The sequence below is a fragment of the Poeciliopsis prolifica genome, unplaced genomic scaffold, assembly GCF_027474105.1.
Source record: "Poeciliopsis prolifica strain line A6 unplaced genomic scaffold, Auburn_PproV2 SCAFFOLD018, whole genome shotgun sequence".
NCBI lineage: Eukaryota > Metazoa > Chordata > Actinopteri > Cyprinodontiformes > Poeciliidae > Poeciliopsis > Poeciliopsis prolifica.
The window spans coordinates 5,839,650-5,865,407 of NW_026562393.1; the positions used below are offsets into that span (position 1 = coordinate 5,839,650).

At 38.3% G+C, this 25,758-nt stretch overlaps 1 protein-coding gene across 1 annotated transcript; it reads left to right on the top strand.

Annotated features, from left to right (window-relative positions):
* Positions 1-247: 247 nt before the first annotated feature.
* On the top strand, positions 248-24,406 carry lhpp (phospholysine phosphohistidine inorganic pyrophosphate phosphatase). Its single transcript, XM_055042587.1, has 7 exons — positions 248-403; positions 638-825; positions 1,155-1,308; positions 1,401-1,464; positions 1,561-1,653; positions 2,205-2,296; positions 22,089-24,406. The coding sequence occupies exons 1-7, from the start codon at positions 273-275 to the stop codon at positions 22,189-22,191; spliced, it is 825 nt and encodes a 274-aa protein (XP_054898562.1). The 5' UTR covers positions 248-272; the 3' UTR covers positions 22,192-24,406.
* The last annotated feature ends 1,352 nt before the right edge of the window (positions 24,407-25,758 follow it).

Genomic DNA, 25,758 nt, shown 5'->3' on the forward strand with positions numbered 1-25,758 from the left:
TCCAGGGTAGTCTGCCAACTACCATAAAACAATATAAGAATAAATATGTATACTATGGGTTTTAGTGGCTTTAACCATGGTGTATTTTTCTATATTCACACTTTTTGATTTACTTTTGTTTCTTTTATTCAACCTAAAGACAACATAGTTACATACATTTACTCTTTTGTATTTACAGATTTTTTTCTTTTAGTTTTCATGGCACTGTTGTAGTTCCATACAAGTTATATAAGCCACGTCACGGGTCACGCAGGCGCACTACACAGAACGTCATGGCTGACACAGGCTGGCCAGGCTGTGCGAAGAGTTTGAAAGGTGTTATTTTGGACTTGTGCGGAGTTTTGTATGACAGCGGGGAGGGAGACGGAGTTGCTATCCCAGGCTCCATAGAGGCTGTGAAAAGGTGAGTGTATGACTGTGTGTTTGTGGCGTTGTTTGAGCTTTTACATTTTACTTTGCAAAAGTTCATAGCGAAGAAATCGTGTCTGATTTATGACGGTAGCGCGCGTTTTCTTACGGCAAAGAAAGTCAAAAGTTGTGTGCATGTATGCGCTCTGCATTGATTTAGCCACTTATGCCAACAACACAAGAACTGTTCTTGTGACCTTCATGTCGCTTTTGCTTTTTTTTTTTATAGGCTCAAAGAATCAGACCTGCAGCTGCGTTTCTGCACCAATGAGACCCAGGCAACCAGAGAGAAGTTCGTAGCCAAACTGCAAAGACTGGGCTTTGACATTTCTGTATCTGAGGTCTTCCCTCCTGCCCCTGCAGCCATTACTGTTCTCAAGGAGCGGAGTTTGAGGCCCCACCTGCTGGTGCATGACGGTAATGCCCCTAAATGTCCTAAAATCCAGTGTGAAAAAAAAATCAGACTAAATAAATCTGTTCTGAGAAAATCTTAAGAGGTTGGAGATTGCATTTCTCCAACCATAACCCTGTCTTCATGGTGGCCAGTGGCGGTAGCAGCCTGATGCTATTCAGAGTTGATCCATACAGCTTCTCTTCAACTCTGATCAGCTTCCTAATGTGGAGTTATTAATCAGTCTAAATATTAATAAAGCAATAAAGAAAATAGTTATGTCAGTCTTTAAAAACAAATCCTCACTTGCTCATTCAAATGTGACTTTTTGTTCTTTTTCTTTCTTTTTTTTCAGGACTTCTCCCTGAGTTTGATGCTGTAGATAAGACCAACCCAAATTGTGTGATCATTGGAGATGCAGCTGAAAACTTCTCGTACCAGAACCTAAATGAGGCATTTAGGGTTTTGATAGGATTGGAAAAGCCAGTGTTATTCTCCCTTGGCCAGGGGTAATAAATTATTGTAGGTGCCAGATAAGACTGAATGTATTTCACAGATTTAGCCAAATGCTTATACTTCTTTTTTTCCGCTGCTTTCTTAGAAGATACTACAAGGAGACAGATGGGTTAAAACTAGATGTTGGTGTTTACATGAAGGCTCTTGAGGTATATTTTTTGTACTATTTGCTCAGTTTGGCAGTAAGAAATAATTCTATCACAATGCCATCTTACTTATAACCTGCACTTTCTATTCTTTTCTAGTATGCTTGTGATTTAAAAGCAGAAGTAATTGGGAAGCCATCACCAACGTTCTTCCAGAGTGTTCTCAGTGACATGGGACTGAAACCACATGAGGTACGTAACGAGAAATGACGCTGCATGTAGTCAGAGCACACTGACGAAAATTTGTCCTAAGAATTGCACTAATTTGTTGGGTCAAATTTGGCTTCAAATTTAAGAGGAATTTGATTTGACTGCCTCATAATCATATGGTTCCTACACAAAGTGATCAATTTCATTAGTCATTTCCTGATCTGGATAATTATGGGCATACATTCTTCAATTCATCCATTTGTTTATCCAGTTGTAAAATTTTCTATCCGCAAATTTGCTCATCCCTTTGTCAATCCGATCATCCATCTTTCTGTCCATACAGTTTATATGTCCATCTGTCTGTCCACCCTCCCACTACTCATAGATCTGTCATCTATTCACCTGTATTTTTCTTATCCATCCATCAATCTATTTTTTATCTGTCCATTCATTTGTTCTATTGCTATTTTAAAAATAACATTCTTCAGAAATCTTAAAATATTTACTCACAATGTCAGTACACAACATTGTGCAACCATTAAGCACTCACAGTTTATGTACCAATATTCTTCTTTTTTTTGCCACAATTTCAGGCTCTAATGATTGGAGATGACCTTGTAAACGATGTAGGAGGGGCCCAGTACTGTGGCATGAAAGGTGTGCAAGTCAGGACAGGCAAATACAGGTCAGTGATATTCTCAAGCCTGATAATTAATTTCGTTTCAGCCACAAATGGTGCAATGTGCAATATTTCCTGCTCCTTTGTATCTGGGTTTGTTTTTTGAAGTCTCCTCAAGTTGAAAAAGTTTTACAAATGTCAGACATCTTGCAAAAACACAACAGTCTATTTTTAGAAACTTATGCCCTTTTAAAGGAAAGAAAGGACCATATTTGGAGCAATGTGGTTTGAGAAGACAAATGTTTATTTTCCACCACATGATGGCGCACTTTGAACACATTTGTACATTGGAGTTTCCTCCACAAACCCTCCTGTGGCCCAGACGACCCTTTCTTAAATCTTCCAGATTTGTTTGTTTTAAGACTCTGCCAAAAATAGAGTTTATTCTCTCCCCCACGTTGACCGCAACTTTTGAGTCGCTGAGCGATTTATGGTCCCAACCTGGGGATTACTGTAAGGCTCCTCTTAGGGTGTCATCACATGGAGGTTATGGCCGATTATTTTTAATGGTAAATGCTGTGCTTATGGTTTGAAAGAAATAGAAACATTACTATGAGAATATGTTGATGCTTGTATGGAACTGCACATTATGGCATATCTGTTTTGTGTTCCAAATCATAAATCCAGATCTTTTTTTGTTTTGTATCTAAACCAGATTTCAATGTATATTTTAGCTCGGAAAGCCCTGGAATTTACCCTGAAGACAATTTTGGCACATTACTACAGGATTTTATGTGATAGGCCCTCTCAGAGTTGCTCATGTTAAGTAAAAGAAAATTATACATGGCTTTAATTATGTTTTATAAATAATAGTCAATACTTAGTAGAAAGTACTGACTTTGTAGAAAGGCCTTCAGAACGCTCTTTGGATTTATGTTGGGAATACATTTCTCACAGATGTACTCTTTTTATTAATTGAGTGACTTCTGAAGACACTTTTGTGCTTTTTATAGGAGCATCAGAATCAAGGGACTGTATTCCACACACTATATTTTCAGATTTTTGTGTTTATCTTATCAGTGAACTATTTCAATTCGTAGCTGTGCTCTATTTTATGTTGGTCCATAACATAAAATCTGAACGAAAGACATTAAAGTTTGCGGCTGCAATATAAAAAATTAAAGACTTCATCACAGGTACAGTGAAAGAAATATCACATGTTGTGCACTGTGAATTTGTTCATGCTCTGTCTAAAGTGAGCTAAGACCAAATTAAATCTATCAATAATCAGTGGTTGAAAGCCGTCTCGCCGAAATGGGGTCGCTACTATAATGTGTCTATCATGAACCAACACCTAACCTCAATTGGCCAGAATCAGAAAGCAATGTTTGCTCAGTGCAGCTGTAAACCAGCTGGGTTTTGCCGTGGCACGGCAGAACCTACTGCAGACTGCAGTCACGGCAGGTTTTTTTCTTTTGGTCATGATACCGAGACAACACTGAGTAATCTGCAAGAGCATCAGTCATTTTAATCCTGCAGTCAGAGAACAGTTTCTCACAACTCAAAAACTATATCTCACCTTTGTGCAGTTATTCTTGTGCATTTATGGGATATTTGGATTTGTCTGTTTATGCTTTGCAGTGCTTTTGTGTATTTTGCTAGCATGCACATGCATGTATAGTTATCCTACTTTGTGTTTGTGCCAGTATATGAGCTGGAAAGCCATCTTTGTATAGTGATTCAGCACGAGCTTAGGAGATGAGGCTATTCTGGGTGAAGCTCTCAGTGGAATAGGCTCAGTTCATGTGGTTTATGTTCCCCCACAATGTTGCTCTAACAGTTCAGTCAGTTGGGCCCAGAACACAGATACTCAGTCTGAAGAATGTCCGTCCCATATAAGCTAAACACAGGATAAAGATATTATATCACCACTTGACTCATCTCATTGTGTGGATGTAAGCAAGATGAATAGAGCAAAGTTTTACATTTCTGCTTAATAATTGTCACTTATTATGGTCACAAAAATAAATATTTCACTTCTTTTGTAAAACATTAAAAATATCTGCTTTCAGTATATGTCTGTGACTCAATTATAGTTTTCTTTCAAATTCCTGCTGGATACAGTAATGCCAATTCTTTATACAGAATTGCCATACTATATATTCTCAAATATTTCCAAATTGGAGGTTTTCAAAATGAGACTCAGAGATACTCATCAAAACAAAAATCTCAAGTCTCTAAGTTTAATTGAATGGATTTTTCTTTTAAAATGTTGGCACCTCTTTGTTAATGGATGAAAACTAGAAATGAAAAAGGGAGTAGGTTGGTCTTTCAAAATAAAAGAAAATCCACGATTGCAGTTTTTTTCTGTTAGTAATTTTACTAAACCAGTAATTAAAAAAGAATGTATTGTGTTGAAATTTCAACATAAAACTCACAGATAACAATAAAAAAGTTATATTTTATATAGTTATATAGATTGACTAAAGATTAAATATGTAGTGTCAAGTCTTTCCAAAAACCACATATTGTACATCATTTTCAAAATAAAAGTTCAGGTTTTTCTCAGAATACGTTAATGCAAATCTAAATTCCACATTTTGAGTAGGACAGAGAAAAATCACCCTGATGGCATTTCAAATCAAAACTCACACATCATGTTTTCATTGCTTGTTTGGGCGAAACAAGCCCAAGCGAGAGAAAAAAAAATTACTCGTTTTGGTATGCACCATGTAACAAGCACTATTAACTTATCTACTATTTTACTTTTACAGTGCATACAGCAATTACGACAACTTTAGGACATCTAAACAGTCATTTATGTCTTAAGCAGAACCAGCTCATAATATTTAAAGTCTCTCAAATGGCCAATTTTACGTACACAGTGTCTGAAAGAAATAAGAGTAACTGTGACAGTAATGGTGTTTCAGAGAGCCATGGGAGACGTGAAATTTAACATTGTTTAGGCAAACAGCCCGGGTGAACCCTGGCCTGCTCAGAGGAGCTATAAACCCTCAGTCAGATCTGTGAAAACACAGCTGTTTCCAAGTCAACCAGATGCTGCACAGACCTCCAATTCCCATCAGGTTTGAATGAAGGCAGCCTCAAAATACCCCAGACCCAGTGACGGGGCAGGAAGGTGAAAAGGATACAAATATTAGACAAATCAGACATAAGGGGCTATTGGAAAAACTGCGGCTGAGAAATGTTCCCTGGTTGGTTTCGTTTAAGATTTATGGCTAGAATGAATATATATAGTACCATTTAAACTTTTTGTCTCAACTCTTTTTTTCTTTTCAAATAAAAACCTGAAAAGTGTACATTGCAGTTGTATTCACTGCTTCAAAAATATAGCAAGCATTTAATTTTTCACATGTGGAAAACTTTTGGCAGATACCTACTGTTGAATTTTTGCTGTTGAGGAAATTGTAATAATGTTGACTAAAAGGATTACAGCGAATAATCTGTTTTTCCCCAAGTCTTTTCCTCAGTCTTTAAGTTTCCATACAGCATACATGCATGTTACATGCACCGTTACATTCTAAAAATAACGAGACTAAGGCCTTAGCAGAAATGAATCTTGATGTGTAGGCAGATCATAGGGATAATTGCAACAAAGCCGTTCTGCTAGTTCTCAACTTTTCCTGGGTCTGAAATAATGAGCTACAGTTAGTGCAATCCAAAAGAGCCCTTTGCTCTTTAATATAAAACAGATTTTCAGAGTGGGGCCTTTGAGTGAAATGTGGTTGGATTTTACATGAGGTGTGTGGGAAACCTGAGTACCGATGTTAATCAGCTGCATGGAGACAAATGTGCCAACAGCGTGCTCTGCTCCAACCTTTGTTCAACCTTTAGATTTTGTAGTTGAGTGTTGAGTTGCAGCCAGGGAGTTAGAGGTGTAGAAAATTTTTAACATTATATTCCCTGTGTAAACACTTGGGCAAAAAAAAAACGAAAAAAAAAAAAAAAACCAAACTCACAAGCGGCTCTTTTACGCCAACTCCAACTTTATCCCAGCACTGTTTTAGAGATGCTGTAAAAGCTGCAAGATTATGGCAGGTGGCGTCATCATTCAACTTTTTTAAAATAAAAGTGTGGTATGGATTTTTATTTAGTCTCCCTGAACAACAAACCTCCTTTTGGCTCGGATTACAGCTGCAACCCATTGGAGATATATTTTTGCCAGCTTTGTACACACAGATTCTCAATAATTCAAGCTCAGTCAGATTGGATGGGTGGGGTCTATAAACACAAATTTCAGAGTTTTTCCTTATATTCTTTGACTGAACCATTCTAATGCATGACTATAGTCATATAGGATGCTATTGAAAAGTTAACTTATTTCAGTCACTGGACTTACTAAATCACCATGCAGCTTTATTACACAAAGACTGGTGTTTTAAAGCCTTGGTTTCTGCTAATTGTTATGAATAATAAAGATATAACATTTAGGATTAAAATGTTAGATCAGACCAATAAAAAGATTAGCACAGGCATGTGGACTTAATGAAACGTCTGTATAACAGATGATTAAAAGTCATTTCTAAAATATGTTGTTAATCTGAATAACAAGTTTTGTCATAACCTTTATTCTAACTTAATGAATGTCTTTACAGTCACTTTGATTGAAACAATTTTATTTCAGCGCCGACTATGTGTTAAGGTTTATTCTTCTGCTAACAATTTAACCACCCTTCCAGTATGAACTATTTTATAGCGTCTCACTGTGTTTCTGACAGGACTGCCTTGTATTTGGCTCTATCAATATTCCATTAAACTGAGCAGCTTTCCTGTCCCAGCTGAAACCAGCCTCCCCACCACATGATGCTGCAACACTGTATTTTATCATAGGCATGTTTGGTGGCTTTCTTTCAAGAATTGCTTTCTTCTTACCACTCTTCATAAAGGTCCAATTTGGGGAGTGCACAAGTCCTTTCAACAGAATTCCCCACCTGAGCTATAGATTTCTGCTGCTCCTCCAGAGTAAAATAAGAATTAAACTAAATGGCCTCTTGGCTGCTTCTCTGGTTAATGCTGACCTCGACTGGTTTAGGTAGAGGTAGAACAAATCAAATCATACTTTGTTTCTATGAAGTGTTGACAAGATAATGCTGTTTTCTTTCACTTCTTATTATGCAACACACTGTGTTCTTCTTTTACATGAAATCGACAGAGGCAACACTGAAGGCTTTGGTTGAAATGTAACACATTGTGAAAATAGATCAAGGGGTGTGAAACCTTTTGCAACATGATTTGACACAAACCAAGGTACTGAACCAAAACAACTAAGTTGCAAGCAATGAAAAGAAAGAATCTTAAACAGAAGATCTGAAAATGCCAATCAAAAGAAGAAAAGAAGTTCTACACATTTTGATGTTTGTGGTCTTTTCAAGGGGCTGTTTTTGTCATCACATATTTAGTAATATAAGCCATTTAAAAGCTGTGTTCTAGATTTTAGTACTGTTTGTATAACGCAGTTTTTATAACTTGAATCCTGTGTTTTTGTTCTTGTTTTTTCTGTCCTGTGGCTTCTTGTTATTTTCTCGGTTTTGAACAGGGATCTCCCACTGTCTCTGACCTTAACTGGTCCTTTGCTCTTTGTTTCTTGTTCTCTTATCTTCAGGGAGCTGCATCAGCACGGAACTGGGGCGCTTTGAAGCAATTTAAAAGCAGCTTCATGTCACACTGCCTCTTTATATCCCATTTTGTAACATAATTTCATTGCTGCTGCTGGTTTGTTTGTGTCTTCTTTCAAATGGAACACAGATTTGCATAACTCTCAGTAGACGTCAACATCCTTTTGTCTCTGTAGCAGTGCCATTGATGAGCACTTGCTGCATTTCTGATGAAATCTGGCAGAGAGTTCATGCACTCAACAGCAACCATCTTTCAAAGGTTTGCACTGTAAACCTCCTACTCTGGCCACCACGTCACTGCTAATGGGAATGTTGGGAAACAAGTAGACTCTCAGGAGGAAGAGAGTGTGTGTCCCTTATGATACGAATCCACAGTGCAAGTTCACTGTGACCGCACCCAGGTTTGTGCCCGCTCAGTCGGCGGTCGTCACAGAGGGACGCAACAGGAAGTAAGCTCTGCACTAGGGGTCAGTGGTCATGTGATTATAATGTAATTAGAATCCAGATAAGTGTTCCTCCTGCAGCTTAACTGCACTTTTCTCAAGGAACAAAAGATACACATGACAACAAACTACACTTTTGGCAATTGACATAAAATTATCATTTCAAACACAGGTTAGAAGTATTTCAGGGTGTTAGAACATCCTGAAGTATGTGCTACTTCAGGATCACAAATAGGATAGGAAATGATTTGTGCTTTTAATAAATGACTCCCTTTGAGCAAGGACTTGGCAAAGAGCTTGAGAAATGCTTTTGCAGTTGTTGACACTACAGCAAATATGTAACTTCCCTGAAACGTCCACTTATTGTAGCCACATCTCTCTGTTCCTCTGTTCCCACTCATCAGTATTATTAATCCGACATGACTCATTTCCAGAGGCCAACTTAAAGACTTTTATTTTATCACAAGAACAATTTTTATTTATTTGAAGTTAAATAGAAATAGTATTTGTGAGTTTTATGTAAACAGTAACCTCCATAATTTTTGGCACCCCTCGAAGGAAGGTGTAAAATCAAGCTATGAGACAGAGATTTAGCTTTTCATTATGCAACATTAATAGTAGTACAATATTTCTGCTGTCGAGACTGCATGCTAGTTTGTTATGCTAATACCGTAGAACTTTGTCATCTATACAATTTCACAGTGTCTATACTTACAAGGAGGGAACGTTTAACTCTTCTTTTCTGCACTTTTTTTGCAGAAATACTCAAGTGACGACAAATTTTCAGTTTTTCTGTTCGCCAAATTGCCATTCTAAATACTTTATACAGTATATGAAGCTCTCCAACAAGCTTTCCATGTTCTTTAGAAGATAAACACACCCACAGAATCACACATTCGCCTTTCTGGTATCCATGAGATGGATTTTCCGTTGTTCACCCTTTGTTTCACATCAAATGTGCTTGGAGTGTTTATTACCAAATAGCTCAATCTTGTCTTATCTTAGACCTTGGAGCATTTAGGACCCTGCACCTGTTTAGGTTCATTACAAAAGTTCTCACAGTCTTTTTTTACTCTTACCTTTTACTGCTTTTTTATCTGTTTTAGAAATGGAGAATTGGCCAATCATATGGCAGAAACTTTTTTCATCTGGACAAATAAATGTAGTAGATGTAGTTTATTGAAGTTTGGGGTAAGAAAGGAGAAATGCACATCAGGTAGCAAAAAATAAAACTGGGGCTATTTGTCTTACAGAGTCACTAAGAGTGGACACTGAGATGGAAAAAAACATTACCCATCCAAAAGAAACCCACTACGAACGGAGCACTTAACTTGTCTGTTCCCAAAACAGATTACAGTTTTGGGAACTGTAATCTGAATCTTAGCCCAGCTCCCCATGAGAACTGGTGGTCTTGAATAAAAAAAAAATCTTAAAATGATTCGAAATTGTAGATTTCTCTGAAAGTAAATGATTGTTTTCCTTTTGAATGGGCCTGCATTTCGTGTATGCTCAGAAAATGGAAATGTACAAACATATCCAAAAAAAGTCCCATCTCAAAATTTGTTTTTAATCTGTTAGGCAATGGCTTGCATGACAGGCAGCTTACATTTGATGCACTTCCTTATTTAGTTTAGAATGAATGGTGGGAATTGTGTAACCAGGGTTATAAAGTACAGAGGTTAACGTGTCTTATCAGTGAAGCTGTTGTATTTGTGCAAAAAAATCATACATATACGCACAAGTTCAAGCTTGTAAATGACTAACATCAGTTGGAGCACAGTTACTCCCAGATGGTGACTATGCAAATATCCAGACATTACTGTAACTGCTCCATTTTCCTGCATACAGTCATCAGAACCATGATGGCCTGAGACTGATTAGGGAATGAGCATAGAAAGAATGTGGGTCACCATTACGGTGAGGCACAGCTGCCCTTAGAGGTGGTGCAGTATATTTTGATGGAAAGGTACACAAGACGCTTAACACACATTTTTCATACTAAAACGCATGTTATCTCTTACCGCATGAGGAATGTGAGTATCCTGTAACTTTGAAACAGTGGGAACATCTAGGAGCAGTTTTGTGGTCCTAATCCCACAGTTGAGACAATCGTTGTCCAGTCTTTGTGGACATGAATTTAAAGTCTCCAGGAGAAATGACCTTTTAGCAACTGATCAAAATTGAATATTAGAGTTGGATCATTGAATCATTAGAGCTCACATTTACAGTAGCTTGGATGCAATATTTTGTTGACTTAGATTATTTTCAATAATAATAAAATGATGAAAAGTCGAAACCAGATATTTACACAAACTGTTTTCTATTTAGGTGAGTTAGCTATAATTTTGGCTCAATGCTCTGAACAGAACTGGTCTAACTTGTAGGCTTCTTTAATGTCGAGGCGTTTTCAGCTCTGAGATCACGGCTTTGTGATGGCAACTCCGAAACATTGACTTTGGTGTCCTTATGCCACTTTGTAAATAATTGGGCTCTATGTGTGGGACTCATTTGTACGTAAAGTTTAACTTCTTGGCTAATGTCCTGAGATTTTTTCAATATTTCTTAATGTTTTTCCTCTTGGTGGAATCTATTAGGTGAATTGAACCTGTTTATTTTTGTCCAACCATGAGAGATGCCTTTAAAAGTAAAGATCTTTGTCCATGATTGCAGAGAAGAATTTGGCTTTTTATGTTGCATTTGGAGTAATAACTTTTTATCTTGCATTTGGAGTTATTATTTCTTCATTACCCATATTTTGTTTTGTTCCTGTATGTTTCCTGTTTGAAATGTACTTATTGGGGGGAATACAAAGAGACAGAACTTGTAGTTAGGAAATGGAACTGCTGTGTAAACAGTCTTCATAGGCTTCAAAGTAAGAGCATGAATATGAACGTAGAAATACTCAGGAAATTTTTAAGTCGATAACCAAATATCAAACTTTATTTAGTGGAAGTAAGTTGGCACTTTAGAATTTATCCTGAGAAATACATTCAAGGGAAGCTAAATGCGCTAAACATTTTTCAAATATAGCAAAAGAGCTCAATGAAAAATTAGCTGTGCTGTTGGCACACTAGTGGAACCACTGCATTAGACAATAAACTATTTTACTTCATTTGCTGTTTTTGGTGCTACCATTTTGAATGGTGGCATTATTTTGCTGTTAGAGACTCCATCCATTTTCTGTATACCTTTGTCCCTAGGGTATAATGGGGTCAAGAGGGGTGCTGGTGCCTATCTCCAGGGAACGTTCCGGGCGAGAGGCAGGGTACACTCTGGACAGGTCGCCAGTCTGTCACAGGGCAACAAAGAGACAAACAATCATGCACACACACACTCACACCTAGGGAGAATTTAGGTGACCATTAACCTGACAGTCATGTTTTTGGACTGTGGGAGGAAGCCGGAGTACTGTTAGAGACTGCAGTCAGAAAAACATAAATGCCTGGTGAATTTAATATTTTAGTGTGACAGACATTGCATTCTCTGGTAAAGGACAGGACACGTTTTCAGAGGACCTAAACAGAGTAGCCTGATAATTCAGTTTTGGCTTTTGTTAAAGCAGCTATAAAACACCGTAAATGTGTTATTGTAGGATTTATGTGCGTCTGCAGAAAGCAAATGCTCTTTCCTATCCGATCTCCTCCTCATTGACTCAACTAGGGATCGGACCGAACATAAGACAGTAGTGATTACGGCTGGCCTTTGTTCTCTGCAGACCTGTGTCATTGAACCTCGACAGGGTGGCTACGTCTTCTGTAGCAGCAGCTTAATCTTCTTTACAAACTGAGCAGTGCCCCTAGCTTAGCTCTCAGGTACATACTGTATTTCAGCCTGGCTTATCTTTCAATCCTCCATCGGTGTCCTATGACGTCCAACATAATTTATGTCACCGTCTATATTTAATACCCTTCTCTGTAGGTTTCACCTATGCAACTCTATAATCTTTCACTCACTATTGTGCCTTTAATTCTCAGGGTATTTTTTTTGTAGAACCAGATTCTTCTTCTTGCAGTCATGCCTTTGCAGGTTCAGTCTGAGTCACACTTTGACCACACAATTGCTCGGCTTTGCGAAGCCTTTTCCTCCGTAGGCAAGAGTATAATCGAGCAGAACAGCACAGTCCCACACACCCTGTCCTTTTTTAACCACTGTTTGCAGATGAGTTTTGTCTGTGTGGGAAGGAAGTGGAGTTATCTCAGTGCAACTCGTCTCCATTGAGGTTGTAAACTTGTCAAAGTTTGTGTTTCTAAATGTGTCATTTCGGTCTGTTTGCTTCCACAGCATAATCCACAAAAACATTGTTTTATGTTCAGAACCTCATTCAAAGAGAAAATGAAAATCATTCTGACTCATTTAGGGATTTTTGTTATCGAGCAAACGTGTTTTGTGTGAAGCTGTTTATTTTTCAATTGTTTATCCCACCCAATTTATACATAACAAATTTTATCTGTGCATGCTTATTCCAGTTTTGATATTGAGTTGTGCTAAAACAACATAAACATAAAAATGCATATTGAATATGCATGTATGCACATTCTTGTCTGCACATTTCTATGCACCGGCTGACCGGGCTTTAGACTCTGACCTCCACAACTGTACTTTTCCACCCTTTGACAGAGAAAAAAAAATTGGTGAAAGTGTTGAAAGTTAAAGTCCACGAACAAAAACATTGAGCAGCTTCTTTAGCACACAAAGGAAAATTCTTTACTGTTAGAACAGATAATCAGTCCTGTAAGCAATTTCTACTTGCCAGCCTAATCAGCCAAGCATGGTGTGAATTTGGTGATATTCCTAGATACCATTAGTTGCCACCATTTATCTAAATATCTTGTCTGCATGTTTATTTGGGTGTGCGCATAAATTTATTATGCGTGTCTGTCGCAAGTGACTCAGCAGAACCACGTCGCTATCTCAAAACACTTATACAGAGAGATACACAAATAAAAACTTTGCAACTCGTCAGCAACACTGCAAATAATAACATGCTTAAAAGCCTGTGGTAAGATCTGGGTCACATGAAGCTCAGCATACTGAGCAAATACTAACACCGGAATAATGAACTTCTTAAAATGCAGTTAAGAAGACGAAGATGTCCAGTAATGGTTTGTGTTCGCTGATCTTTAATGTTTGAAAAAGCTGAAAGTTTCCAGGAGGAGGGAGTTGACGCTTCTGTCTTTCTTGCAAAAACTCTGCCTGACTCTCTCAAGAGGCCTTTTTTTTTTATAAAGCAAGAGAACGAGCGGAAAAAAGGAAAGCAAGTCTAGTTGCTCATCATTCTGCACGTAGGGAACCCCCTTTGAGTCCAGCTCGCCTGAAAACAGCGGTTAATCTGAGTAAAATGTGAACACCACACTGCAGCTGTTTGCTGATTGTGAGTCAACATTGCACACATTCTCAACAGAGAAAAGGGATACGTCTGTTGCCATAACATGGAAAAAGATGGTGTTTCATCATTGTTCCGTTGGGCTGTTTATTTTAGGAAGGCCTTGTAATATCAGATAAAGGAGGTAGAGATATGAAAACATAGCCTTGAGTTGATTAGGATGAAACCACGCTGCATCTCAGTTGGCCTGGAGCTCCTCACATTTAAACTGTGATCACATTCTCGCCCTTAAGGCCATTAAGTTTCCCGTAGTGTTACTGGGTTTAGGGAAAACACGAGCAGCTGCTCACCTTCATTCCGACTGCCCCAGGGTTAGAGCAGAGAGCTTTGTGTTGTGTTGGCATCTAATATCCACCCACAAGGCTTGGCTGAACATAAGGGCTGTAGTTATCATGCAGTCATGTTTGCTTTCAGGTTGGTAACTTTATTATTAAAATACAATCCTTCCCATTACTCTTTCCCTGATTCACTCGTTTGGTATGAAAATTTCCACATCATCTGTGACGGTTTGATGTCATAACTAATCGGCCCACATTGTTTTTTTGAGATTTGCAGCAGTTACACTATAGGTGTTTTGCAAACTTTCAAGCTTTTGTTTTTTTGTCATGAAAAACACATTTGGAAACATTTAATGACCTTACTGCAGCAGTCAGATGGGAGCATGACGTGCAAAAACATCCATTCATGACATGTTTGGTTACTTTAATTTGGAGATTAACCAAAAACTCGGTTGATATTCTTGCTTCCTTGATGGACCAAGTGGGAAACTAAAAAAAAAGAAAAAAATCCTGTTTAGTTACACAGAATGTTCATGCTGTCAACATCTCTTTTTCAGTGGGAAAGCTGTTACTGAGGAAATTGAACTCAAAGTTAGCAATCTATACTATCAGCATTATCAGTGAAGTGTTTAAAAGTGAGGTCAGAGGAAGAACAAGATTCAATTAGCTATTTTAAAGTCTCTTCTGCAACATGTGAAGACACATTACTGCTTTATTTAAGTTGAGAAAGAAAACAGAAAGGTGTGGTGTTTGACATCTTTTTTACGATGTCCTCTGAACATACTGGATATAATGACCAAACTCGATTTAAAGTGTTGACGGGTTTTTGGAAATCTAAGTGTTAAGGTCATGATCTGCAAACTAATGAATAGGGAGACGATGTGGGGGGTTTTCAATGGTATCTGATTTAGCAATGTTAATCAGTAATTAAGATGTAAGCATGTTCAACTGTAATTATTTTGTCTTTCATTTAAAAAAAATATATCAAACATATTTTGAAATCTAGACCTTTTTCATTAAAGTAATACAAATGGTTTACTTTACACTAAATGCTGCATTAACTTGCTGAATGTAGTAAATGAATGTCTTCATGTCTTGCTATCTAGCTGTTTACAATCAGTATCAAAAATACCCTAGAATCAGTCACAAATGTTGAGCTCAGGAATCAACCTCAAAATTCAGAATGATTTTAGTTAATATAGAACAGACCCTGCTATGAGAAAAAAGGATTTACTTTTACCAACACATTATTTGTGTGTCATTTTTAGAATCCTTTATTCTGCACTACTATCTTGTTTAATTATGGAGTAGAAATAGAAGATAAACAAAGTAGTGACCTAGATTCAGCTATACCTCAAACATTGTTCATTTTCCATAGCATGTTAACCGTACCAGCATCCAATAATTGGTACCAAATAAGAGAAATTGAAACCAGTCAGAATGTGTCAGTACATGACAACGCCACATTCAGTTTCACATGAAATCTTTTCTAACGTATGTTTGCTTCTGTAGAAACTTTTAGAAATATGGAAGTCACAGAACACTTCCATATTCAATATTTCTGTTTTTGTCACTGTAGTTTTACTCTATTTGGGACAGGGGAAGTAGAAGTAAAGTAACAATAATTGCATGCTCGCTTCTATTGTGTAGGTGTCATGAACATGTTGATAACATTTTTGTTTTTTGTCCAGTTTGAATGTGCCTTTGAGTACTTTGCAGATATGAATCAATATGTTCTTTATGTAACGTTCTTTAACCCAAGGACATGTAATTCAGACACAAATGCCGTCTTTAGACTTAATGCTTGCAGATTACCACTTTAAAGTTGGTTCTGATTGCCTGGCCTCCCTCATCACAAACCAAATGGTAATTTCAGTGTGATGGGAGCAATCTTTTTTGCGTAATCATGTCATTTTGAGACATTTTTAACTTATTTTAGTTTATGTCAACTTAAAAGGAATTTTCAGTACAGTTTGTAGACCTTAATGGGTGTTTGTTGTGGTATGTCCTACGTATCCACAGCAATCTTGAATCATTTTTACCCTCATCAAGAGATCCAAAATTCTGCCAACATTTGTTTTTAGTGCAGTGGGAAAGTATATCAGTCCAGCAAATTATGCGACACAGACCTTGCCAAGTTTAACTTTTCTACAATTTGGGAGATTAAAACTACTACCTACCATGTCATTTGTTGGGTTTTTATGTGATAGAAGAACACATGTTATGGCACAAGGAAAACGAGTTATGGTTATATATATATATATATATATATATATATATATATATATATATATATATATATATATATATATATATATAAAATCTGAAAAGATTTTACCATTATTTATGATAAGTTTGAGGATTAGATTAGGTTTGAGGTTTTGCTTATATGTCAGCAGTTTTACAAAAGAGGCACCCAGCAGAGTGAAATGAGTTAAATAATGCATGAAGTCCTATATTGTTGTTCCAGGTCAGATATGAACCATTTTAAAGTTTTGTATTTGACATCTGTAACAGCTCAAGGCACATGAGTGCTTTTTCAAGACCCTGCATAATCCCGAGCTCCAATTATTGTAAATGCATACACAACTTTTAAAATCTTTAAAAATGCAGACACATGTGCTGTCCTTCCTCCAGACTTGTCCAGATGTTGCTCTTATTTACCTAGTCACAGGTCTCATAGCAGTAAAGGTTAAAATGCGACAACTAACAAGGGGAAAGATTTACCATTTTTGGACATATTGCATCATATTTTATTTAGGACATAGTTTAGGAAATGCATTTAGGTAGGCATTTTTGGTCATTTGAGACCAAGTCCCCATATACATAATCAAGGTCAAAACAATAACTGTGGTTTTCACGGATCAAGATTGTTTCCGTTTACGTTGCAAGAAAAACAAAACAAATTTTTGTCCTGGTTTGTTTTTTGCTTTTTTTTTGTCACCATCTTCCCACCATAACAGCCTACTAAGTAATTCACTGCTTGCTCTGGTTGAACTTTTTATCTCAACCCCCTATTCCTGCTTCATATCTGCTCCATCTGCACTCACTCAGATGAAACACCTACTCAGCAAAAAAGGTGGCGAGGTTAACAGAGAAGTATAAATCGAAACTAAGTTTACATTATGTGACAGATTTGCTTCCCTCAGTCTTGTGCGTGTGTTTCTCATTCATGTTTTCTGTGTGGTAGGCATTGACGTTTGGGAGAGTTGCCATGTCTTCTTTACCTTGCGGGCAGTTGCCTTGACAATGTAAGCAATCAAAACTACAATGGAGTTGTGTAATGATCCCGTTTCCCTTTTTTTCTGTTTAGTGTCTTATCTGTGTTTATCTCCCATGCACATCTGACTTTCACAAACAAGTTTGCGCTTTTTATGTCTCATTTGGGTCCACTTTCATTTCATCATGGCACAGTCTGTACTCACAAACTGTTTATTGAGACTGGTGGTATATTAGCCACCTGTAAGTTCTCTAAGCCACTATTGTCTCAGTACTGCATGAAGAGCATTCATTTGCAATACGGGTTCAGCTTTTATAATGTCTGACATGGGCAGGATTGAAGGTTTACGAATACATCTTTAAGGCACATACCGAGCAGAGGAGAGATTAATTTATTACATGGTTGAAGTACTTGAGTCATTCCAAATACACATCTATGAAGGCCCAACTTTCAGTTGAGCAAATCCATTTGAACATGGATTTCAAATGATAAAAGTGAAATCAATCAGACTTAAATGTTGTTGGCAGAGTGCTAAAAAAAAAAGAAGTTTAGTTGTACCTTTGGTTAAAGAACAACCACATAAAGATGAACCTCTTGTATTTCCTTCTATGCAGAATTTTATGGTTTGCATGTCAGAGTCTGATTACTGATTCAAGCTACAACTCGGTTCAAGCTTGAATCAGATGGATTTTGCAAGTATGTTTGACATTTTTTGACATACCATCTAATTGCCTTTATCAATGCATTTCTGAAGGTTGTCCATTAAATAGATTTAGAGTTTTGTTCCTAATTTGCCAATTTGCATTCTTTCCCGAACATCTCGTTCACTATGTTTCTGACTGGGGTTTTAAATATTTTTGAACATTAGTAAGGTGTGGCATTTACCTCAAAAGAAATTATGATGGAATTCACTTTGGTCAGCCCCATACAGGTGGCTGGGAGGTTGGAAATTACTTCCATATTGTACTGGCAACACTGTTAGAAGGGTAACTGGTGTTGATCAGAGAAAAATATTTAGTTTTTTTTTTGTTTTTGTTTTTTTATGTGAAGCTTTTCCAAAGGATGTTTAACTTTTTTAAACATACATTTTGGAAAACTTTAAGTATATTCTATGACATGTGGAGAGTTATTTCAGGCTATGTGAATGAGAAGGGGTCAAGAGTTTCAGCAGATAACAGGAAGGCTTCATTTTTCTAATGAGTAAATACATACCATATATGGTATGTATGTGATACCATTTGTATACGATACACTGCCAGGTCAAGCCAACAATAAACCTGTTAGTTGTGGATGTTGTTACAACAGTGCTTTATCTTCCAGGTTACTGTGGTTTAACTTTTCTTCTGCATAACATCTTAGTTTTTACATCTAATTATTTTATCCAGTAGTTTGAAAGTATTTATTTTACAACTGCTCAGTACACCTTCCAAGTTCCCACTAATCAAATAAGACGATGTCACTCTCTGCTACATGTGCTGGATAAAAGAGAAGCTAAAGCTGCAAGTAGTTGTCATTTTTAAATATCCTATAGACGTAATTTAGAGATTGAAACAATTTTCTAATTATATAAACTTTATTCTCACAAACAGCTGATGCAGTGGTTTGAACTGGTAACTTCCTTTTTAAGCTTCGTCTTTGTCATGGGGGAAGTATGTTGTGTTCTCTTACCTCAGACTCTCAATGATGTTTTTGTTTGTTTTTAATAAACAATAAAGTAGCCAATTATGAACGAATTTGTTTTATGGCTCTAAGATATGTGTCGTTAAAGGAAGCAAATTCAACTTTATGGTGTAATCTGATATAATCTTATAGAGAACATGGAGGCGGAAAATATTGGAATGATACTGAAAGCAATGCTGTTGGTATTTTGTGTACCTTTGTAACAACAGTACTACCATTAAAAAAGCTCCCCGAATTTACAACAAAAACAATAATTATTATTTTTAACAAGATTTCTGCCCATCTAAAATCGTCCAATCCAAACACAAATCTAAGTAATTAATTTTTTATGTAATATTGAAGTTTAATCTGGGTCCAGTGCATTATGATTACATATTATTTTTCCAGGTTCCACATGCAAAGCAAATCTTGTGGTGACTTAATCATTTTAATTCAGAGAAACACTTTGCTCTGTCAACATGTTAGCAGCTGTGTTGGCCAAGATCCCTGACTGCTGCTGTTGTCTACCTCCTACCTCATGGTTGACCTCATCGCTGCACAAAGGCTGTGCAGTGTCGGTCAGTTGCGGAGGCCGAACGGATCTGCTTATGCGTATTGATATTGCCCTGACCTGAAGGACACAGAGCAAGCCGCAGATTACCTCAGTGGTAACACTAGATGCGTTGTCCTGAATTTTGCATGGTCACATTGACCTAGTTGCTCCTCTATTATTCATGGCAGAGATTGGAAAGCAGCAAAATGAATACATGCAGACATGCATGCATGGATATCTGGAGGACAGGAGCAAAGGGACATTTGAAAGATTTAATAGCGCAAAAGGTAAAAGAGACAATGCGGTTGAATTCACTGCTTGAAACCTAAGAGCCATGTGACCGACTTGCCTGTGAGTTCATGCCTCTGTGTGCGTGTGTAAACTCTATCAGTCCTCAGGCAGAAAAGGGTGCGGGAGTAATTCTGCACAGGAGACATAACACCCCGACCATTAGTGCAGCAGCTCACATAACCCAAGCGCTGGCAGCTGACAGACATGCGTAAACACATGGCACCGCTTCCCCCCGTATTCAACATGGCTTCAGTATTCAACACCTCTCTGCCCCCACCACCACCTCCAGGCCTCTTCTTTCTAGCGCTACACTTGGGCAGCTCACAAATATTTGCCATGCTTCTCCGCAGGCTCTCAGAAGCAAGGATTAATGGTGGTGTGTGCCGCACGCCCGTAGCCAGACAAAGAGTCCCCATCTGGAGCTCCAACCCGTGACTGAGGGACAGAACAGAGGCAGCACACAGAGTCTGGTCTAGGCCGGTCTGAAAAGTGGGGGTGCAGGGGGAGGTATCTATAGGCTCCCCTTTATAAATGAACAGGACTCCTGTAGATGAATGAAAAGGGTGTCCATGTCTTTTGATGTGATTGGGAGGAAAAAGGGTCTTGCATGCCGACCCTGGGCCGGGTGCTCCACCAAATGGATTACATTTCCTCCACCAGCTGATTAAACAGCCATATCTGCATCCATCAGTGGATGCTGATCCAAAGAAAGGCATTAGTGAGTGGGGGAGATATGAACTGTTGAGGCACGCTTTGTGAAGCTTTTCCACAATTTAGGAACCAAAGCAGAACCGAGATTATGATTGTAACCTCAACCAGTCTAAGACCTTTTTAGTTTAATTTTCAACAGCATACAGTTTCCACTTAAAGAAAACTTGATACCAGGCATAACTTTATGGCCACTGACAGATGGGCCTTCACCTACACATTGCTATTTAATCACTTTCTACTTCTGTGTCAACTCTGTAAGCAAATATTTTCCTGTTAAATCAGTTTATTTTTAATTGAAGTTTAGTGTTTTCTTCAATTATTCTTGAATATCTGAACAGCAACCACATACAGCAACTTATAATCTTTACAAATGTGTTTATTTCTTTATATCCAATAAGATGTTAATGCCTTACTGTGGCCGTTTCCATTAAAGATCAATTGGAGGGTTTTTTTTCTTTCACTGTTTGACAATTAGATAAGGGAATTATTAAATGCTTTTGTGTCAAGTCCATCACTTAAAGTTGACTCTTGCGTAATTTGTCAAGTTAGACAAAGTTCTGTAAAGTGTGCCTTTATGTGGTGTCTGGGAAAAGTGAATCATTTTTTAAGGATTATGTTGTATCAACCCACTCTTCTCTAGTGACTGGTTCTTCTTTCATGTGATGGTACTCTTACTTGCAGCCTCCAGTTATTCAGCATTATCATAAATTTTGATCATAAAAGAAGTCATGTCTTCCATAGTTTATTCCATAATATGCCATACTATTTTCTGAAAACATTCTATGACATCCCGTTTACTCATTTCTTTTGGCTCTGAAAGCAGTTTAGATCAGTTGACTCACCTAAGCAACCTCTTGCTGGTAGATATCATTCATCAACATCATGAGTAGACCGTCAGTTGTCAAAGCAGGTATGGATAAGGACATAGTTGGTTAAAAAAAACAAAAAAAAACATGCCAACTATAAATGTACAACATGATGAGAAGTCTAAATGGCAATCACAGAACAGGTAAAGTGAACACTGGTTGTCAGCATTTAGTGGCAGGGATATTTATGTAGCGTAGTTTATTGGGTACAGTGGTACTAGCTTTGTTATCTGATTGTGATTTAGCCTTCGGAGTACATTGAACTCATTGTCACGTCATGATTCGAACAGCATTTTTTTTGCTGAAAGTAGCCAAATTGAGGTTTCGGAGCCAAAATGAGTCGTAGAATGTGGTATTTATGTATTGAAATGTTTTCCGTTGGGTGTGTGTAATCCAGTTTGTCTGTTTCAGTTAGATGCCAAAATAGTAAAGGTTAGAACGCACCGCTGCAGCTGGTGATGAAGGTCAGAAGCATGCACTGCCATGCATTTCTGTAAAAGAAGCAGCTGCACAGATACCCTTTTAAAAGCACTACTAACGCCGCAACATTTATTGGAAACAAACATTATTTTTATTGCACTGCTATTCATTCTTAGAGACTATGAACCTCTTTCTACTGGGACATATTTCCACAGAAGCTTATCAGGGTGGTCGGTATCCAAACTCTGGCTTGTGTGGGTTATTTTCAAGCCATCTTGTCCACTTTATTAGACTCCATTCTGTGTTTTTATCGTCTGAGAGCTAGATTCTATGTTTACAGATTCTCCTGTTACAGCTGCTCCTTCCTATTTCTCATGGTTTCTCTTGTCATCCTGCAGGCCAAGTGACGAGAGGCACCCAACTGTAATCGCTGATGCAACTGTGGACAACCTGGCCCACGCTGTGGATGTGATCCTCGGTCAGAGAGGGTGCGGCCCTTGAGAACCCTCCACTTGCTGTGGCCCAGGGCCGTCCTGGCCCACTGTCACACTGCAGTGCTAACTTATGGCTCATAAAAGAGTCGTTTCATATGAGGAGGTCCCTCAGTGTTGAGGTAGTTGAAGAAAAATGTGAAAAGAATTACCAGAACTATTCCCATGTTGTCTAGCCACTATAAACTGTGCTGTTAAACATGGGAGCGGATCAGCCATCTGCTTGGCCTACATAGTGTTAACCTAACTCCTGTGAAACTTATCCTAGATGGTTGTAAATGCTCTCGAACTGCGCTGTTCATTTGTCAGTTCGTGATTGGCATAGATGGGATACCTCAAGCTTGACGCAAATGAGCATGTAACCAGCTGCTGATCGACGGTTAGATGTGGAAAGTCGAGGCATCCAGAGTGGTTGGAAACATGAACAGAAGTGCAGCTGAGAATGGCTGTGATCAAGTCGTTGCATGTGTCATAACACAAATGATCGCTCTGCATAAGAAATAGATATTACATATTTAGTTGGAAAATAAAGATATTTGATCCTCTTAAAGTCTTCAGAGTAATTGTCTTGGAAACCCTAAAGGTTTCAAAGCACCTGGGAAAAGTTTGGCTTTTGTTCCTTTAGTCTTTGAACCTTAATTCATAGCAGAGAAGCCTTTTGTTTGCACAGTAGTAAAACTCTAGAAATGGGAAGTGAGTTAAACTGATGATGAACAGTAAATGTCACATTTATAATCACAAAGCACAATGTATTGTGTCATAAAATTTCTTCAAAGGGCAGACAGAGTAAGTTTTGAAGCTGTGCATAAATTATATGCATTGAGAACGATTTCAAAAATGGTAATATTAGCCGACCCCTGTAATAGATCAACAAAAATGTTTACAAATAATTTTTTGGTAAACTAACATTTATTTTTCTTCCAATCTCCCTTTTCACCTCAAAATGAATCTAGGGCTTACCAATTTCTTTCAAAGTCACTTTTTAGTGATTATTCTCAGTAAAAATTCAGCAGCCCTTTGAAGACCTCAGAGGTTTGAACCATAAGTGAATAAACGGCGTCATGATGACCAAAGAACACAACAGGCAGGTCAGAGGTCACATGATTGAGTTGTTTCAAGTAGGATTCAATTACGAAACAATATCCCACAATTTGATCATCACAAAAACCAAATGCTAGTGCTAACTTTATGTGTCGAATCCCATAAAATTAGCATTGCACAACTACAAACTTAACAAGCTCAGGCCATCAAGCTAAACAGTGAGCCCATGCAAGAAGAGCACTAATTGTAAGCAGCCAAGAAATCAAATAAGTTTTAGAGACTGATGACAGCACAACTATTAGTTTTGTAAAACACAAATGTATTTTTAGGGAAGTTAAATTGTTGAAAGAAAGCCAAAAGAATTCCCCGCTGCATTTTGCCACAAGCCTTTTTAGATGACAAGAGTTGATGGGAAGATGGGTTCAGAAAAAAATCCTGGAGCAAAACGTGTGAGGCTGCAGAAGAGAGAGGGACTGGGGCAGGTGTTCACCTTCAAGCAGGACAACAAACTTAAAAGACAGCTACTGGTTTAGAGAATCACCTTAAAACTACATTCCTTTCTTCCCCACTTCACGATCACGTGCTGAATCGAAGAAAATGAAGCAGACACGCCATGAGCGAAGAGAGAAGAATCCCAAATCTCTGCTCATATTTATTGTTTTGACTTGAATTCCTCCCCTGCCGGCCTCTGATAGTTACGTCACATGTTGCCTGCACTGCGCTGTACAGCGAGGGCTGATAAAATGATGAGTGTGTGAAATCTGTGCGTGCCAGCTGGATCACAGAGGCCTTCTTGAAGTGGGGCATAAAACAAATGATTCTCAATTGCCTGCCCCCGAGGTCCCAGTGTACATTCTGCGAGAACAGAAATCCGCTGCCAAGTGATTCATTGAGGTCTGACTGGTTCATTTCACCATTAGCTGACACACATGCTTGAATGTTATTGGACAATTAGAGGTAATAAAAATGCTGCAAAGTGTTATGAAACCGTGTCTGAGCTGGCTGTGTCGCCGCTCCTTCAGATTGCTTATTAAATATTAATGCACCCGGCAAAGTACTAGCAGCTGGTACTGCTGGTGCTCTGTTTTCTAACAGCTCTGTTTGAATGAGTGTTTTGTCTGTGATACTTCCCTGCCTGTTGGCCTTGTATGTGAAGCAATTAAACATTCGTTTCATTGGTTTTAGATTATTTATTTTTCTTCTTCTTCTACCAGTTTTTCGAACGGAGTCTAAAACAGAAGCTCTCTGGGAAAGTTCAGCATTACTCAGTCTCAGATACAAACGCATCTCATGACCCTGAGCCGGCTGGTTGTTAACCGCACCTCTCAGAAATTGCTGGAGGTATTTTTTTTTTCTTTTTACACGAGTTACAAATTAGTACAAGTCTATCCAGTTCAGGTTGTCATGTTGGGTAAACAGTAGTAAGTTCCTCCTGGAGTACAGCGTATCGATTCCTTCACCGTCGCTGCAGCCTGCAGAGCTGCTCCAGACAACAGCAATGGCCTCATTTTCAGCAGACGTGTCTGGACATGAGTGAGCTCACACCCATTATTGACAAGCTGTCAAATGATTAAGCAACAGGCCGCTCTTCAAGCTGAAATCTTACTCTTTTGCATCGTGAGATTTGCTCATTGCTTGGTTTCGGTTCGTGATGTGACAGCAGGCCAACCTCACCGACTTATACTCGTGATCTTCTTGTGTAGCTTCGACTTTTCTGTGGCTTCTTCACAGCTCAAAAAATGTCTTTGTGACGACGCTAGCAACCTGGCTGTGGGCTGACCTGTTTGATCATTCAAGTCATTTCAATGAGGAGCTGCAGAGCTGCTTTCACAGCCTTTGAACTCCACAGAGAGCCGTTGCCCACTAAAGGAGAAAATGCTTAATAGTGTCAGACCTTCCTGGGAGTGTCCAAGCGACCAAAATTATTTCATGAAAACATCAATGACTCATCCAGGAGGAAGAACCCAGAACAACATCAATTTCTCTCAGACATCAGAATTCACTGATGAGACGGAGGCGTCGTTGAGAGAGAAAACTATTTGATCAAATAGAACCCGTGTTTGCCAAAAACATTTTAATGATCCCCAAAATGTTTAGAACTATACTCTGAGGACTGACAAAACAAAATTGGAAGGTGTACAAAGTGTTAAAACTGGTCCACATGTCCATAAAAATGTAAGGTTCTTTTTAAAAATGATTCTACATAACTTTAGAAAGCTCGTTTTAGAAAAAGATATATATTTTTTTGCTTTTGTTTTTCCAGAAGTGATGCCTGTAGGGTTCCGACCCAGCACACAGCGTGCAGCGTGCTCCCTGCAGTCATTCTGAGCCAACGTTCGTATGCGGTTGCATGTCATCTGTTTGGGTTAGACTCCTCTTTAACCGCATGCACACTGCCATACTTGTGCCACACCTGCACTCACCCACCTAAAACAACTTCCAGCTGTGTACTCCCTTCAGCTTTCATCTCCTCTCATTTGCCTCTTCCTGTTGAACAGGAAATGGTGGGTCAGGTGACCAGACGGAGCAGCGCACC

What these genes read in the sequence shown, in the direction of transcription:
- lhpp (XM_055042587.1), top strand. Translation starts at nt 273, where the DNA reads ATGGCTGACACAGGCTGGCCAGGCTGTGCGAAGAGTTTGAAAGGTGTT. An exon ending in TCCATAGAGGCTGTGAAAAG is followed by an intron (nt 404 to 637) that starts GTGAGTGTATGA and finishes TTTTTTTTATAG; the next exon opens with GCTCAAAGAATCAGACCTGC. An exon ending in CCACCTGCTGGTGCATGACG is followed by an intron (nt 826 to 1,154) that starts GTAATGCCCCTA and finishes CTTTTTTTTCAG; the next exon opens with GACTTCTCCCTGAGTTTGAT.